The sequence below is a fragment of the Oryza sativa genome, chromosome 6 (genome assembly GCF_034140825.1).
Source record: "Oryza sativa Japonica Group chromosome 6, ASM3414082v1".
Taxonomy (NCBI): domain Eukaryota; kingdom Viridiplantae; phylum Streptophyta; class Magnoliopsida; order Poales; family Poaceae; genus Oryza; species Oryza sativa.
Window position 1 is genome coordinate 4,781,006 of NC_089040.1, and position 16,600 is coordinate 4,797,605.

The window sequence follows — 16,600 nt, forward strand, 5'->3', positions numbered from 1 at the left end:
TCCATTTCCGTTTGCTTCTTCTCCTCTCCTCTCCAAGAAGAGGCGAGCTCGCCTCCTCCTCCTCTCGACGCGAGCGGCGATGCGTGCGGGCGACATGCCGGGGCGGGGGGCTCGCCGTCGCCCGGATCTCACCCTCCCGATGCCGCAGCGCGACGCGCCGACGTCGCTCGCCGTGCCGCTCCCGCTCCCGCCGGCGGCGACGACGACGACGTCCGCGCCTCCCGCGGGAGGGGCGATGCACCCACTGGCGTCGGCGGGGGCCGCGCCGCCGCCGCCGCTGGAGGAGCTGGAACGGGTGAGGCGGGTGGGGAGCGGGGCAGGGGGGACGGTGTGGATGGTGCGCCACCGCGGCACGGGCAAGGAGTACGCGCTCAAGGTGCTCTACGGCAACCACGACGACGCGGTGCGGCGCCAGATCGCGCGCGAGATCGCCATCCTCCGCACCGCCGAGCACCCGGCGGTGGTGCGGTGCCACGACATGTACGAGCGCGGCGGCGAGCTGCAGATCCTGCTCGAGTACATGGACGGCGGGTCCCTCGACGGCCGCCGCATCGCCGACGAGCGGTTCCTCGCCGACGTCGCGCGCCAGGTGCTCTCCGGGATCGCCTACCTCCACCGCCGCCACATCGTCCACCGCGACATCAAGCCGTCCAACCTCCTCATCGACTCCGCGCGCCGCGTCAAGATCGCCGACTTCGGCGTCGGCCGCATCCTCAACCAGACCATGGATCCCTGCAACTCCTCCGTCGGCACCATCGCCTACATGAGCCCCGAGCGCATCAACACCGACCTCAACGACGGCGCCTACGATGGCTACGCCGGCGACATCTGGAGCTTCGGCCTCAGCATCCTAGAGTTTTACATGGGAAAATTCCCCTTCGGTGAGAATCTTGGCAAGCAGGGTGACTGGGCCGCGCTCATGTGCGCCATCTGCTATTCCGACCCTCCCGAGCCGCCCGCCGCCGTCTCGCCGGAGTTCAGAAGCTTCGTCGGCTACTGCCTTCAGAAGAATCCGGCGAAGCGGCCGTCCGCCGCGCAGCTGATGCAGCACCCGTTCGTCGCCGGACCGCAGCCACAGCCACTCGCCGCCCCGCCGCCATCGTCGTGACTGCCAATTCCATCCGGTCATCGTGTCAAACTCCATTTCCATCTCATCAAGTTCTTCATAGCCAATCCATTTTCGAGTGTTCTTCAAACACCATGATCGTTTTCATCCATTGCTGCTGCCCCAACTCAAGGTTCTTCCTCTCTACTGTTCTTTGATGTTGTTTTATTCACAATGATGATCAAATATTGAGTAAATCTGGTTTGTACAAAGGATTTTTTTTTCTACGAGATCAAGTACAGACATAATCCCACTTGTTAGCCAATTTGCCATAAAATTCCCTTAGAAACGAAAATTTCCACTGTACAAGTAGCAGATTTTTTTTACTCCATTTCCACGATATTTTGCTTGTTAGTGGTAAGCTGCTTAATGATGATAGTGTGCAAGTTGCCACTCTTCAAAGTGGTTCTTTGGATTCTACTATGTGTTCTCTTGCCTAATTGGGTTCTATATTGAGATTACTTTCTCTATGTTTTTTTTGGAGGAAAAAAAAGAATACACTCTCTTTATTCATTCTGTGTAAGGATAATATTATGTGTGCATGGTTGCTTTTGAACACTTGCTTTAATGCTTTTCCTGTCCCATAATTCTTCAGATTATGCCTTTTTAACATGAGCATATTTTCGGCTACTTTTGGGGCTATTCGATGCTCCTTTTTAGTAGTGCTACAGATTGGTGTGATATCACGACAGGTGAGGTAGAAAAGATAGAGCCGTGCCTGTGCATTTGCTGCTTGTTTTTGACAACACGTACTAGTGATAAACCAGCTTAGTGTAAAATATCATAATTTTATGGCCTATTCCCTCTGTCCAAAAATATAACAACGTTTAGTTATGAATCTGACCGAAATATTTATACTTTGGGACAGATGTACTCCCTCCGTCCCAAAAAAAAAAAGACAAACCCTGGGTTTCCGTGTCCAACGTTTGACCGCCCGTCTTATTTAAAAAAATTATGAAAAAAATTAAAAAGACAAGTCACGTATAAAGTATTAATCATGTTTATTATCTAACAACAATAAAAATACTAATTATAAAAAAAATTCGGACAGTCAAACGTTGGACATTAGTAGTATTCGCCTAGTTGATTTCTTTTTTGTGAGAACTGCCTAGTTGATACTCCTACTTGATACTGAGTGGCTCTGTTGCAAGTAGAAACCAAAACATGCCGTGAACATTAGGCAAACAAAAAGCCATGGACACATCTGGTTTGGATGAGACCAGGACAATCGACGAAAGAAGAGATGGAATGGAATTTAAGGGAGGATTGTACTGAGAAGTTAGGAATATGACAGGTGAAAATTGTACCTTAGCTCTCTTCTTTACCACTGAAATGAGACAGAGCTTCTTCAGCCTTTGTTTCAGGAAAACAAAAAAAGATTGTGCCTAGCATCCAAAGCGGAAAGAAGGAGAGGAGAGCTCCGTTTTTGTATTTAGGTGTGTCACCGTTTGGAAATTTGAAGTTTGATGCTGGCAGTGGCAGCTACGGGTCGTCGTGATCTCGATCTCACATCTTGTCCTGTGGATGTGAATCTGCTTAACTATGACGTATAACCTCCGTCCTAAAATGAAAAATATTACGGAGTACCATCTAAAATTGGATATGATATATGATACTACCACCTAGAGTAGAACTAGATATGATATTACCTAAATCTAGATATGAGCATATTCAGATTCGTAGTTATAGGTAATATCACATCTAATTACAGGTAGTAATACCAATTATAGGTAGTACTCCATTCGTCCCAGAATATAAGAGATTTTAATATTTTGCTTGCAATGTTTGACCACTCGTCTTATTCAATTTTTTTAAAAATTATTATTTATTTTATTTGTGACTTACTTTATTATCTACAGTACTTTACTTTAAGCACAACTTTTCGGGTTTTATATTTGAAAAAAAATTTGAATAAGACGAGTGATCAAACGTTGCAAACAAAAACTCAAGATCTCTTATATTGTGGGACAGAGGGAGTAATATTTTACGATGGTGCCATATGTCATCCAACATCTGCTGGAAACACCATGGCACGCTTGTTTGAGGCCCTGTTTAGATGGGACTAAAACTTTTAAGTCCCTATCACATCGGATGTTTGAAAATTAATTATAAATATTAAATGTAGACTATTAATAAAACCCATCCATAATTTTGGACTAATTTGCGAGACGAATCTAATGAGCCTAATTAATCCATGATTAGCCTATGTGATGCTACAGTAAACATTCTCTAATTATAGATTAATTAGGCTTAAAAAATTTATCTCGTGAATTAGCTTTTATTTATGTAATTAGTTTTGTAAGTAGTCTATATTTAATACTCTAAATTAGTGTCTAAAGACAGGGACTTAAGTTAAGTCCCTAGATGTAAACACCACCTGATTCACGGATTGAATTTGAATTGCACGGTGAATCCAACGAGACGGCGACGAGCACAGAATTCTCACTGCTGGTATCGCGTCAGGTCCTGGCCCGCACGTTGCCTGATCGCGACCAGGGGGAGGAAGAGGACCGGAGTGCAGCAGCGCCGCGGCGGCGTGGCGTTCGTCAGTCTGTGGCTCTGTGCGTGATTCCCTTGCCGTCGCGCAACCTACGATAACGCCGGGCCCAAAGCCCATGAGCGCACAGCGTAGAGCTGGGCCGAAAGCCTGCGATGTTTCAGCGACGAGTTGGGCCGAAACTGGGTACCCGCCGTGGTTTATGGGCCCATGCACTTATGGGATGCTGACTTTGTGCAAATGTGTAATTGTGCCGCTAATACGTGAGCCATAGCAAAGTGAGACTCGTATGTCAGTGACTCAACTTCAAACTGCACATCCACTTCTCCGCTCATGCAGACCTAGATTTGGATCAACTGCAGTCAGATTCGAATCTATTGCCGGCTGTTAGATTTGAATCTAATGGTCAAAATACGTTTAGGGTACTGTACCTAAGAACCTAACTGTAGCAAAAATTGTTGAGTAGTCTTACATTCACACTGAAGCTAACTATACAGTGTTCAATATCAAAATGGATGGTTGCAGTTGCGTACAGTAGCGTAGCTTGCAATCTCTATTGAAACTTTAGGTGATCCCAATCTTACACAACCACAGCGTGGTGCACCACACTTATGGGATTAAGATAGGCTGGTTGATGATTGCTTTTGTGAGCTTAAGATTCTGTGAAGATTTTTTTTTTAGAATATGAAAAAACTACTCCCTCCGTATTTTAATGTATGACGCCGTTGACTTTTTAACAAACGTTTAACCTTTCGTCTTATTCAAAAAATTTATGTAACTATAATTTATTTTAGGAAAAAGTACGAATTACCACCCCCGAACCATCGCGGTTGTCTAAATTACCCCCCTGAACCACAAAACCAGACATTCTTCACCCTGAACTTTCAATACCGGACGAAATACCCCCCCTCGACCCAATCCACGGTGGTTTTGATCTATGTGGCATACGCATGGCAGCTGAGTCAACATTCTATTTATTAAAAAAAATATGGGACCTACATGTCATACTCTTCCTCTTTCTTCTCTCTCTCACGGGCGGGAGGCGGGGCACACGGAGCTGCGGCCGGCGGTGGGGGATGAGGGTGACGCGGAGGCAGCGGCGGTAGTGCGGCCTCGCCGGAGTCGGACGTCATTGCGGCGGAAGCGGAGAGGTCACGCAATGTGGAGGCGAGGTGGGTCGCGTCACGGCGGTGGAGCGCGGCGTGGGCCTCGGCGAGGAGCTGCTTGAGCGACGGCCGGGGTAGCGGAGGGGGACCGAGGACGGCAACGGCCGGGGGCGGACCAGTTGGGGGCGACGGTGCCGCGCGCGCACGGGGAGGCACACGGCGGCGTCGCTTTCTTCCCGCGCTCCAGGCCTAGCGGCGCCGCGCTCGCACGAGGGGGCACCAGCGGTGGCGACAACATACGAGGGAGAAGGCTGGGCCGGCGAGCTTGTTCGCGCGGGACCGGCGGCGGACGGGGGCGGGGGACGCGCGGATCTGGAAGGACGATGCGGGACCCCGACGGCCTCCGCGCGCCGCCGTCCGCCGCCCGCCCCCACGCGCCGCCGTTGTCCGCGGCGCCGGGCCGCCGAGCGCACTTGTGCCGCTCCTACTCGTCGCCGTCCGCCGCCCGCCCCCGTGCGCCGCCTTCCACCGTGCGCCCCCACGCGTCGCCGTCGTCCGCAGCTCCGCGCCTCCGTGCGCACTTGCGCCGCTCCCACTCGCCGTCGTTCGCCGCCCGCCCCAGAGCGCCGCCGTCGTCCGACCGCCGCTCCGCACTTGCGCCTGCATGCACGAGTGAGAGAGAACGGAGAGAGAAATTAGGAAGAGATAGAGTGGAGGCATGACAGGTGGACCCCACCATTTTTTGAAAAAAAATGCTGACTGGACTGCCACGCGTACGCCACGTAGGATAAAACCGCTCTGAATTGGGTCGAGGGGGTATTTCGTCCGGTATTGAAAGTCCAGGGTGAAGAATGTTCGTTTTTGTGGTTCAGGGGGTAATTCGGACAACCACAATAGTTCGGGGGGTAATTCGTACTTTTTCCTTTATTTTATTATGACTTGATTTATCATCAAATGTTCTTTAAGCATGACATAACTATTTTTATATTTATATAAAAATCTTGAATAAGACGAGTAGTCAAACGTTGGTTAAAAAGTCAACAGCGTTATACATTAAAATACGGAGGGAGTAGATTTCTGAACTTATAAATTTTGTAACTACTTATTCTTATAATCCGAGTGGAAATATGTATTATTCGTTAGCTTGAGATTCTAGAGGAAACAGTAACCGGTAAAGGCTTCTTCAAACATGCCTCGATTACAAATTTACAATACGAGGTCATCGTGGATTCATGGTGGACTTTGCCATCATCGGTCAACATTTCTCTTTCCCGCCGCTGACAACATTTATTTCCTTCTACCATTTGCATGCTTGCATTCAACACAAAATGTCAAACTTGTAGCCAAAACAGTTGAGGCCAAACCCAAACATTTGAATTCAAATAGCAAACATTCTCCCAAGCACCTAGGCCCTAGCATCTCTAGCAGTCTCAGCTAGCACTAGAAGAAATCAAGAAATCCCGTTCACCTTCAGCTAGCACTCGAAGAAGAAAAAAGGTATTTTCAACCTGCTAGAAAATTAAGGAAAAAGGAAAATAGTTGTTCCTTTTTCTCTAGAAAAAAGATAGTTGTAAAAGTTTAGAAAAAAACTTGGGACATTTGTGCTCTACCGATAAATTTAAAATCCAAATTCACCCGCACATTGAGAAACAAAATAAAATTTTAAAAAATGACATTGTATTCAGACTTGTATTTATCTTATTTATTTGTCGCTCTAAGACTTGAAGTTGGTAAAATGACATTTTTTCCTCCTTTTATATAATTGTTTGGATTGTTGTTTCGAAGTGTCATTTGGAAGAAAAATGTGGCATTCCAGACAAACTATCAAACTGTTTCCATAGACGGATCTTTCCACATTTGTGCTCTACGGTCAAATGTCGACATAAAAAATTCCAGTCTTTGACTGCGATTCCAATTCTTCCGTGACTAGATTTTAGTATTGGATATAATCACACCTTAAGATTACTTAGCTACCACAAACTTCATGGGTACTCTTGGCTTCGTTCGGTAGCAGCAGATTGAGAGAAATTCACTCTTTTTAACGGGCAAAGTTCCCGAATTATTTAATGATGCCTTTTTTTGCAAAAATATTTATATAAAAACTGTTCAAAAAATCGCATTAATCTTTTTTAAAAAAGTTTGAAATAATTAATACTCAATTAATGTTGCACTAATCGCACACCTCATTATCATCATTTTACGTATTTTCCCAATCTTCCTCTTTTCTCACCTCTTAAACATATCTTAGATTCCAAATTACACTACTCCCTTGCACATTCCCATTGTTCATTAGATACAACCTAACTATACTTTTGTGTATGATTATTGCGTGAGACATACGGGGCGAGGAATAGATCTTGCTGCCATAAGTGTAAGCAAACTAAGGGCTGTGTTTTTTTTTTTGGGAACCCTGCCCTTTACACACAAAACATGACAATTGATTAACACATAATTAATTAAGTATTAACTATAAAAAACATGAAAAATATATTAATATGATTTTTTAAAGCAATTTTCGTATAATTTTTTTTTAAAAAAAATACACCGTTTAGCTGTTTGAAAAGCGTACGCACGAAACATAAAAGTGATGAGTTGGAAAGTTGGGGAAAGAACTTATGGGTGCTTACCGAATTTGAGATGATGCTGACTCAACCTGCGGCATCCTCAGTCATGCTGACTCACACCGGTCTACAGTCCAGTCAACCTCGTATTCACGATGGCTGATCATATGTCATGGCTCGCCTTCACCGGTCAACATTATCTCCTTAATTTAACTTCGCAGATTTCATTCAACGCCAAATCTCACAAGCAATCTATCCAAATCTCTTTTATATATACTAGTTTTCATCATCCTTGCTGCAAAATTTGACAACGCAACGCAAAGCAGCTGCTCTTCCATTCCATGTCTGCGCGTCCCAACCCTCCGCCCGTGCGGCGGCCGCGCTGGCGCCGGGATCTCACCGTCCGGACGCCGCGCGCCGACGTCGCCATGTCGCTCGCCGCGCCACCGCCGCCGCCGTCCCTCGACACCACGGTGGAGCCCCCGCTCGCTGAGATGGAGCTCGTCTGCCTCGTCGACAGCGGCGAGGCCGGCGAGGTGTGGCTGGTGCGTCACCGTGGCACGCGGCGGGAGTACGCGCTCAAGGTGCTCTACGAGCGCTGGGCCGCCGCCGCCGGCGGCGACGCCGACGACGACGACCACTCGTCCCTGGTGCGGTGCCACGGCGCCACGCGCCGGAGCGGCGGCGGCGGCGAGGAGCACCGGATCGTCCTGCTCGAGCACATGCGCGGCGGGTCTCTCTCCGGCCGCCGCGTCGCGGACGAGCGCGCCCTCGCCGGCGTCGCGCGCCAGGCGCTCTCCGGGATCGCGCACCTCCACCGCCGCGGCGTCGTCCACGGGGACATCAGGCCGTCCAACCTGTTCGTCGACTCGTCGGGGCGCGTCAAGATCGCCGGGTTCGGCGCCGACCGCGCCATCGACCGGACGGCCAACGGCGGGCCCTGCAGGGCGTCGCTCAGCCCCGCCGCGTACATGAGCCCCGACCACGCCTGCGGCGGCGGCGGCGGCTACGCCGGCGACATATGGAGCTTCGGCCTCACCATCCTCGAGCTCTACACGGGCAGCTTCCCCTTGGTCGAGCAGGGGCAATCGATCCCGCTGACGTGTTACTCCGACGGACCACCGGAGGCGCCGGCCACCGCCTCGCCGGAGTTCCGAAGCTTCGTCGGGTGTTGCCTGCAGATGAATCCGGCGAAGCGGCCGTCCGCCGTGCAGCTCATGGATCACCCGTTCGTCACGTCCTCCGTATTTTCTCAAGAATAATATAGTTATTTTTTAAAAAAATGATATTGGTATGACATATTTCTACTACAAAATACTTTCCTCCGTCCAAAAAAAACTAATATAGAATTGGATTTAACATAATCCAGTACAACGAGTCTACACAGACTCGATTAGCTGTACTAGATTGTGACAAATACAATCTAAGGTTGATTTTTTTTTTGGGACGGGGAGTACAACAGAAAATTTAAATTTAAAATCGACTCATTTTAAGGGGAAAAAAATCGATATTGTGAATGGTACTTACACATTTACCATCATATTTGTCTTTTTTTTTCTCACGTCATAGGTTGAGTTTAGATTTGAATTTATCTTAGTGGTAAATCTGTAAAGGCAACATACTCTATTGAAATTTTTGTTTTGTTAATCTTCATAATTATTGAGAAGTTAGAAACACACAAGGTGATGCCCCTTTGAGGAATGAAAGCATATTTCCTTCTTGAAATGATGATGATTGAAGCTATTAATGGCTCAATTCTTTACATTGTAGTTTTTGTTGAATTATAGTTGTACGACGATTTTCCATATGATCTTATAGGATAGTACCCAATGTATTTTTGTATATTCAAATTCAAATATAAATATTATAATACATAACTTCGAGTCTGCAACTTTGATGTACTGTATTGGCTGCTTCGTCATATTAGTGATGTGGATTAGATCAAACTGACCAGAAATTCCAACGATCATCTGGAAACACCATGGTCCGCTTATTTGATTCATGGCTTTGATTGCATGGAGATCTCGTTGAATTCTACTTGTATGTGTAAAGCCTGATCAGAACAATTAGTTGATAAGTCCATTAAACCCTCCTAACTATTGTGTTTTTTCTTTCTAAAATCACGTCTCAACTTCAAAATTGAATATTCAACCCTCCCAAACTATCAATACTCCCTCCGCCCCAAATTATAGGGCGCCCACTTTTGAAGAAAAATCAAACTCGGTAGCTTTTGACAAATAATCATACTAACTATATCTATACTAAATATTATGCATGTTATATCACAAGATTAGTACTTTCATGTGATACTAATTTTATATTTGTTGGGATCATAGAATGAAATAAATGCTGGTCAAAGTTGCTATTGAAGACCGTGTAAGAAAATATAGGTCTTATAATTTGGGACAGAGGGAGTAACATTTAATTGACCCCGGTCTAAACAAGGAGGGTATTCATCGCGTAGCGCTTATATGGACTCCAGCCAGCAACATAAATTAAAAAATAGTATGTCCTACATGCTAGAGATTGATTCCCTTATTCCTCTTACTCCTCTCTTATCTCCCTTTCTCAGTTTCTCCATGTGTCTAGGATGCCGATGTGCTTATCGTGAGCATGTTGGTCTCATGCACGGTAATCATGATCGTGGTGCTCCATGCCTTCGCGTCCATGAGTGCCTATCCTTCTCATGAGATCATCGCTGGCGAGCTCAAGCTCTCAATCACCACATCCCTAGGTACATTCCTTCTATGGACACCCCCTCCTTGATATTTTTCTCGCCTCCTTGAACTCCGTCATGCCAAGGTCCGCTATGCCACTGTCTCCATATATGAGCTCTACCAAGCTCCGTCTTTCCTAATATCTAAAATCCCTAGCAGCTAGGTAGAAATCGCATAACCATTGCAAGCAACAAGCTCCACCTACGAATGTTGTCTGCTTGAGTGCCTCCTCTATTAGCTAGGCCTATGTTGGCCTAAGCTCGAGCTTCGCCTCTGCTTGCGCGTCCCTGAGTGTCCCTGAGAAAGCCAAGCTACGTCTAGCTATGATTCGTCATCGCTATCGTCTCCTCAAGATCGACCATCTCCCTCTTCCATGAGCTCAGTGCAAGTGAACTTGAGCTTGAGTTCTGTCTTAGCCGCCACCTCCCCGAGGTGCCTCCACCTAGACTTGCCTTTGCTGATATCTTGACACTCCGCATTTTACTCGTGCTCCATGTCATTGAAATCTTCTGCCATCGTTGTCCCCTTAAGTCCCATCTACAAGAGCCTCCACCTAGATTTGTGACCTTTGGTGTCTTCACCACGCGCCTCTTCCTCCTCGAGCTCAGCGTAGGAAAGTTGAGCTCTTCCACTACCACCTCCTCGAGCTCCTCTCCTCTCCTTCCTAAGCGTTGCATTCTCCTAAAGCTTCGCAACCAACACCAATTTATACACCCACCACCTACGCTAGGGTGTTGCCCTGTTGTTGGAGAGGGCAAGAGGCAGCTTGGCAAGAGAGATGAAGGAGAAGGGAGGCTTCTCAAGCTGATTAGGATGTCACATCTTAGATCATGGACACATATATGCCACTTAGGTCTAAAACCACTTAAAACTTTTTTTTAGAGAATGGGTAGGAGCTCTGCCATTTCATTAATAGAAGGCGGGAGTAAAACAGGGGATCATCCTTACAAGAGGGCACATAGACCTAAGGGGGAAAAAGAGGACTGATACAAAATTTTTAGGTAGCTAAGAGCATGCCCAACAATCACCCAATATTTGATTCCCAAAAAATCTGAATTAGGAATACCAAAATAAAAATTAGGCCCAACAATGACCCCCTCCTCCAAGAGATGCCCAAAAATCAATTCCCTATCATTTGTTAGTTTGCCACGTAAGCAAGGTGGGGCCCAGTTCGGTACTTGTGCACGTCTTCTCCCTCCCGCACTAGCGCCGATCGACTTCTTCCTCCCCGGACCTGCGCCGCCGTGACCTAGCGCCATCATCACCAGCCAGTCAACCAGTGTCCTGACTGCTGCGATTTGTTAAAAAATGGAACACCAAGGAGATGCCGTAGCAATTCGTGTCATCAAGGAGGTAATCCTTAGCAAATCCCATTGATCTCTTGTGCCGTAGTCAATCTCTATGTCTGTATTTTGATATGTGGATATATATTGTTGGAAAATATTAAGTTTGATCTGATAATTAATTTTGCAGATTGATTATTGTTCTATTCCTGCCATCAGTTCCCTCCATTGCACTTCATCCCTGTGGTAAACGCTCCAACCCCGTGGCAAACAAAAAGAGGAGATGAGTCGTCGAAGCACCCTCCTTCAAATGTTATTGGATGAGTTTTCATCGGATGGTGACGAAGAATTTATTTCTTCGGCGGTTGATATAGTGCATGAAGAGTTCGACGATGATGAAGTTCCAAAGCATGGTGAATCTGTTATAGGTCATGCAGTAATTAATCAGGGAACCTTGTTAGCATGTACTTGAGGAAAAAAAAACAGACTTGTATACTTTCGGTTTCAGACTTTCAGAGCATAGCAAAAATTCAGAGCAAATAGTTTCTCAATATTTCAGAGCACATACTGTCTATGATGGCATCAGAGAAGGGAACTGAAGAAGAATAAATGTCAGTGACAGTGAGTGATTGTTCATCTTTCAGTGACAGTGAACCTTGTTAGTATGTATGTCAGTGGCACATACATACTGAAATTGCATCTTTCAGACACTATTTTCAATATTTGGCACAAGCATGTGGTTGTTCATCTGCTAATCTAAAAAGTGAGGCATACTAAATGCAGATGATCACTTCAATTAAGCAGCTGTTGTATTTAGAGCTAAGAACTGTACAAGTTATTATAATCCTACTGAACCTATGTTGTTGTACTTAGAATTCTGCAGTTGCAGCTTTCATGAAACTAAAAGTCTGATTGGCAAAAGCAGGTGGTTCTTTTATCTTGAAAAATAGACTATGGATTGCATCTTGTTGCATTATCTAACAACATTATCTTAATGCAATAATTCAGAGCATATTTCAAAGATGCTGTGATGAGAGAAAAATATTTCAGACTTTCAGAGCATATTTCAGACTTTGGGAGTACATTTGACATAGCAAAAATATTTGACACAGCATATTTCAGACTTTCAGAGCATACCACACATTTAGAGCATATCCTTCATTACTAAATGTTCTGAAACCTGATTTCCTCTAAGTGTTCAGACTTTCAAATTTAGAGCATATCCTGCATATTTCAGACTTTCATTCAATACAGTACAAATTTCAGACTTTCTGACATTTTCCTCTAAGTGTTCTGAATCCTGAATTCCTGAATTTCTAGTCGGGGAAGTCAGTCACAGAATGGACATCAGATCAGGCTGCAACACTCTGAAAATTAATCTAAACATCGAACGAATCAGGGACAGCCTTACCGAAATTGCTCCTATGGAGGAATTCTTCATCACTCACAGAATAAGCTGTGGAAAAATCGACGCCAGGAGCTTCGTGTGAGATGGGATTCAGTGTCTCCCATGGAGCATGTCCCTCCATGGACTCTGTCGCCTGCACACCGGAGTAGGGAGGTTGAGGATGAGGCAGACCGAGACGACGGCGAGGCGGCGGTGCGGGGCGCAGAGGGCCATCGGCCCCAAATCGAGGAGGCGGTGGTCGACGTGCGGGCGCCCCCTGGAACAACGCCGATGCCGACGCTTGCGAGGAAGAGGACGGCGACTGCATCGCCGCTTGGAGCAACGCCGGCGCCTGCGCCTGAGAGGAAGGGCATGGCCGCTGCATCGTTGCCTGGAGCAACACCGACGCTGACCCCTGCGACCGAGAGGAAGGGGACGACCGCTGCATCTCCGCGTGGAACTCAGTCGACGACGCCTGCGAGGAAGGGGTTGGCCGTTGCTTCGCCGCCTGGAAAGCCGCTGTCGACGCCTGGGAGGAAGAGGAATTTTGTTGCTGGCGACTGGCGAGGAGGGCGAGAAAAGGAGCGCGGGAACAATTTTCCCCCTACGCGCGCGAGGCAGCGACGACCGCGATTGGGAAGAAAAAATGGTTCCCTGCAAATGAGTAACGACATATACGGATATGGGAACCTGGATTATTGGGATGTTGGTTAGGGAATCTGTTGGATGAGAATTTTGGTTAAAATTTCTTTAATTTAAGGATAGGGAATAGAATAAGTAATCTGTTGGGCATGCTCTAACGGCGATAAGCATCTGCAAGCGGCGTAGTATCATCTAATTAAGTGTTCATCTTGGCTTCCAAACCACTTCGGGTTTTGATATGTGATAACCTTACGATTTCAAGACCTCATTGTGTAAAATATTTGGTATTAGAGTTCATGTGACAATTGTATTTTTGCTATAGTTAAAGGGATAAATTGTACTTAACCCCAGATATTGTCATTATATTCTAATAAACAGAATTGATCTAATTTACACACAAAAGACTGAATAAAATCAATATATAGTATCATATTTTTGAATACTCATCATCTTAAAACGTTGGCGCCATACCTCATTCAGAAATATTCATCAAAATTACACACAGCATGTACATTACGTCACACCTCATTCAGAAATTTCCATCTTCTTAAAGCGCTCGCGTCATCTCGTGCTACTACGTTCATCGCTAGCATCGGCATTGTAGCAGAAAGTGACAATTTCCCAACCCCCGACAAACATGTTGCCTTGTGCTTACCGGCCCTCAGTAACAGCAGCAACGTAGCATCCACCACATCTCCAGGAACATCCAAACAATACCAAAACAAACAAATATATTGAATATATTTTGATAATATATTTGTTTTGTATCAAGAATGTTGCTATATTTTTCTATAAATTCTATCAAACTTCAAAAAAAAGTAAAAACAACATATGAAACGGAGGGAGTATTATATATATATACACACCCGCTTGTTCATTTGTTCTTCCTGCCACAAAGCTAAGCTCCAAGCTTGGCGCATTGGTTCCCATGGCGATCGTGGACGCGTCTACCGGGCCAGCCGTCATCGTCGCCGTCGCGGTGGTGGTGGTCGTCGTCTCGACGTTGCTGTGGACGGCGATGGCGCAGCTGGTGTGGAGGCCGTACGCGGTGGGGAGGGCGCTCGGCCAGCAGGGTGTCCGCGGGCCGGCGTACCGGCTCCTGGTCGGCAACATCGGCGAGGCGAACGAGATGCGCGCGGCGGCGAGCGGCGGCGTGCTCGACCGGCGCTGCCACGACGTCGTCCCGCGCGTGCTGCCGCACTACCGCGCCTGGATGTCGCGCTACGGCAAGGTGTTCGTCTCGTGGACCGGCCCCTTCCCGGCGCTCTGCGTCGGCGACTACGCCATGGCGAAGGAGATCCTCGCCGACCGGACGGGGCTGTACGCCAAGCCGGACCCCGGGGCGAGCATCCTGGCGCTGTTCGGCAACGGCCTCGCCTTCGTCAACGGCGACGACTGGGCGCGCCACCGCCGCGTCGTGCACCCGGCGTTCGCCATGGACAAGCTCAAGATGATGGCCAAGACGATGGCGGAGTGCGCGCGGAAGGTGATCCAGGCGTGGGAGGCGCGTGCCGCGGCAGCGGCCGACGGCGAGCGGATGGTGCAGGTGGAGGTCGGGGAGCAGTTCCACGAGCTGACCGCCGACGTGATCTCGCACACGGCGTTCGGCAGCAGCTACAGACAAGGGAAGGAGGTGTTCGTCGCGCAGCGGGAGCTCCAGTACATCGCCATGTCCGCCCTCAACAGCGTCCGCATCCCGGGCAGCCAATACATCCCGACGAAGGCGAACATTCGCCGGCGACAGCTCGCCAAGAAGGTGAGAGGCACGCTCATGGCGATCATACGCGAACGCCAGGCCACCGCCGCCGCCGCCAAGGAGGACAGGGGATACGGCAACGACCTCCTCGGCCTGATGCTCGAGGCCAACGCGGCGGCCGGCGGCGGCGAGAAGAGCATGACCATGGACGAGATCGTCGACGAGTGCAAGACCTTCTTCTTCGCCGGCCACGACACCACCTCGCACCTCCTCACCTGGGCCATGTTCCTCCTCGGAACGCACCCCGAGTGGCAGCAGCGCCTCCGCGAGGAGGTCCTCCGTGAATGCTGCGGCGGCGGAGGCGGCGACACGGAGGCGCTCCCCAACGGCGACGCTCTCAACAAGCTCAAGCTGGTAAAAAGCTCAACGAAACTCAAAGCTGGCGCGGTGATCGCCGGCGACGAACAACATGTGTTTGACGATAATTTATGCGCAGATGACGATGGTGCTGTACGAGACGCTGCGGCTGTACGGGCCGGTGAGCATGCTGGTGAGGACGGCGACGGCGGACGCGGAGCTCGGCGGCGTGCGGGTGCCGAAGGGCACGATGACGATGATGCCGGTGGCGATCCTGCACCGCGACGCGGACGTGTGGGGCGCGGACGCCGGCGAGTTCGACCCGCTCCGGTTCCGCGGCGGCGTGAACAAGGCGGCGGCGCACGCCGGCGCGCTGCTGGCCTTCTCGCTGGGGCAGAGGTCGTGCATCGGGCAGGACTTCGCGATGATGGAGGCGAAGACGACGCTGGCCATGATCCTCCGGCGCTTCGCCTTCGAGGTCTCACCGGAGTACGTGCACGCGCCGCTCGACTTGCTGACGCTTCAGCCCAAGTGCGGGCTCCCAATGGTGCTCAAGCTCTTGGATCAATAGAACGTGTAGAACCTTTGGTCGCTAATTTCTCGGGCATTTTCTATGGGATTGTGTTCGCAACATTTGATTGAAAGACCTGCCTCAAAATCTTGTAAATTCTATACCATTCGATTATTTTAAGATTCGTGCTAGGCAACCAAAACCGTGAAGCCGGCCCCTTCCTTCTTACTCCTTCTCTCAACGTCCTCTCACGCTACCGCCACTCGGCCTCGTCAGCTGGCCAGAAGGGGTCAATGGTGCCGGCCTTCTTCCCTAAACCGGCGGTGGCGAGTGCCCTCGCCCCGCTGTCTTCCCTGTCTCGGTGGCTCTGCGTCATCGGATCCGCCTCCACCGGTCGTCGTTTCCTAACCATAAGCTTGCTTTGTCCCCCTCATTAACATCGGTCCACCGTCCTCCTCCATCTTAGTGGCTTCATTGCAATTGTCGGCGTCTCGCCGGTGGCACGTGCCCACCGCCCACCACAGGGTTTTGGACTTTATCAAATGCCATCCTTTCGGTAAGTCAACTTTGTTAAAAAGCTACCAAATCTATGTCAAAATTATCAAAATTTATCAAATAGATTTGGAATTGATAGCTAAATTGAAAGTCAAAATTTATCAAATAGATTTAAATCTATGTCAAAATTATCAAAATTTATCAAATTGGAAATTGGAAATCTATTTGATAAATTTTGATAAT

The 16,600-nt window shown here is 48.3% G+C and overlaps 3 protein-coding genes across 3 annotated transcripts; all 3 read left to right on the top strand.

The window, feature by feature from the left end:
• Positions 1-13: 13 nt before the first annotated feature.
• Positions 14-1,575, top strand: LOC4340367 (mitogen-activated protein kinase kinase 5). The gene has a single exon (XM_015787958.3). It carries the CDS (start codon positions 80-82, stop codon positions 1,106-1,108), a length of 1,029 nt encoding a protein of 342 aa, XP_015643444.1. The 5' UTR covers positions 14-79; the 3' UTR covers positions 1,109-1,575.
• A 5,997-nt stretch (positions 1,576-7,572) lies between these two features.
• Positions 7,573-9,058, top strand: LOC4340368 (mitogen-activated protein kinase kinase 5). Its single transcript, XM_015787961.3, has one exon. The coding sequence runs from the start codon at positions 7,611-7,613 to the stop codon at positions 8,529-8,531; it is 921 nt and encodes a 306-aa protein (XP_015643447.1). The 5' UTR covers positions 7,573-7,610; the 3' UTR covers positions 8,532-9,058.
• Positions 9,059-14,298: 5,240 nt separating this feature from the next.
• Positions 14,299-16,042, top strand: LOC4340369 (cytochrome P450 709B2). Its single transcript, XM_015787960.3, has 2 exons — positions 14,299-15,408; positions 15,491-16,042. The coding sequence occupies exons 1-2, from the start codon at positions 14,317-14,319 to the stop codon at positions 15,920-15,922; spliced, it is 1,524 nt and encodes a 507-aa protein (XP_015643446.3). The 5' UTR covers positions 14,299-14,316; the 3' UTR covers positions 15,923-16,042.
• The last annotated feature ends 558 nt before the right edge of the window (positions 16,043-16,600 follow it).

Coding starts and splice junctions, on each gene's coding strand:
- LOC4340367 (XM_015787958.3), top strand. CDS start 80: ATGCGTGCGGGCGACATGCCGGGGCGGGGGGCTCGCCGTCGCCCGGAT.
- LOC4340369 (XM_015787960.3), top strand. CDS start 14,317: ATGGCGCAGCTGGTGTGGAGGCCGTACGCGGTGGGGAGGGCGCTCGGC. Junction 15,409..15,490: donor CTCTCAACAAGCTCAAGCTG/GTAAAAAGCTCA, acceptor ATTTATGCGCAG/ATGACGATGGTGCTGTACGA.
- LOC4340368 (XM_015787961.3), top strand. CDS start 7,611: ATGTCTGCGCGTCCCAACCCTCCGCCCGTGCGGCGGCCGCGCTGGCGC.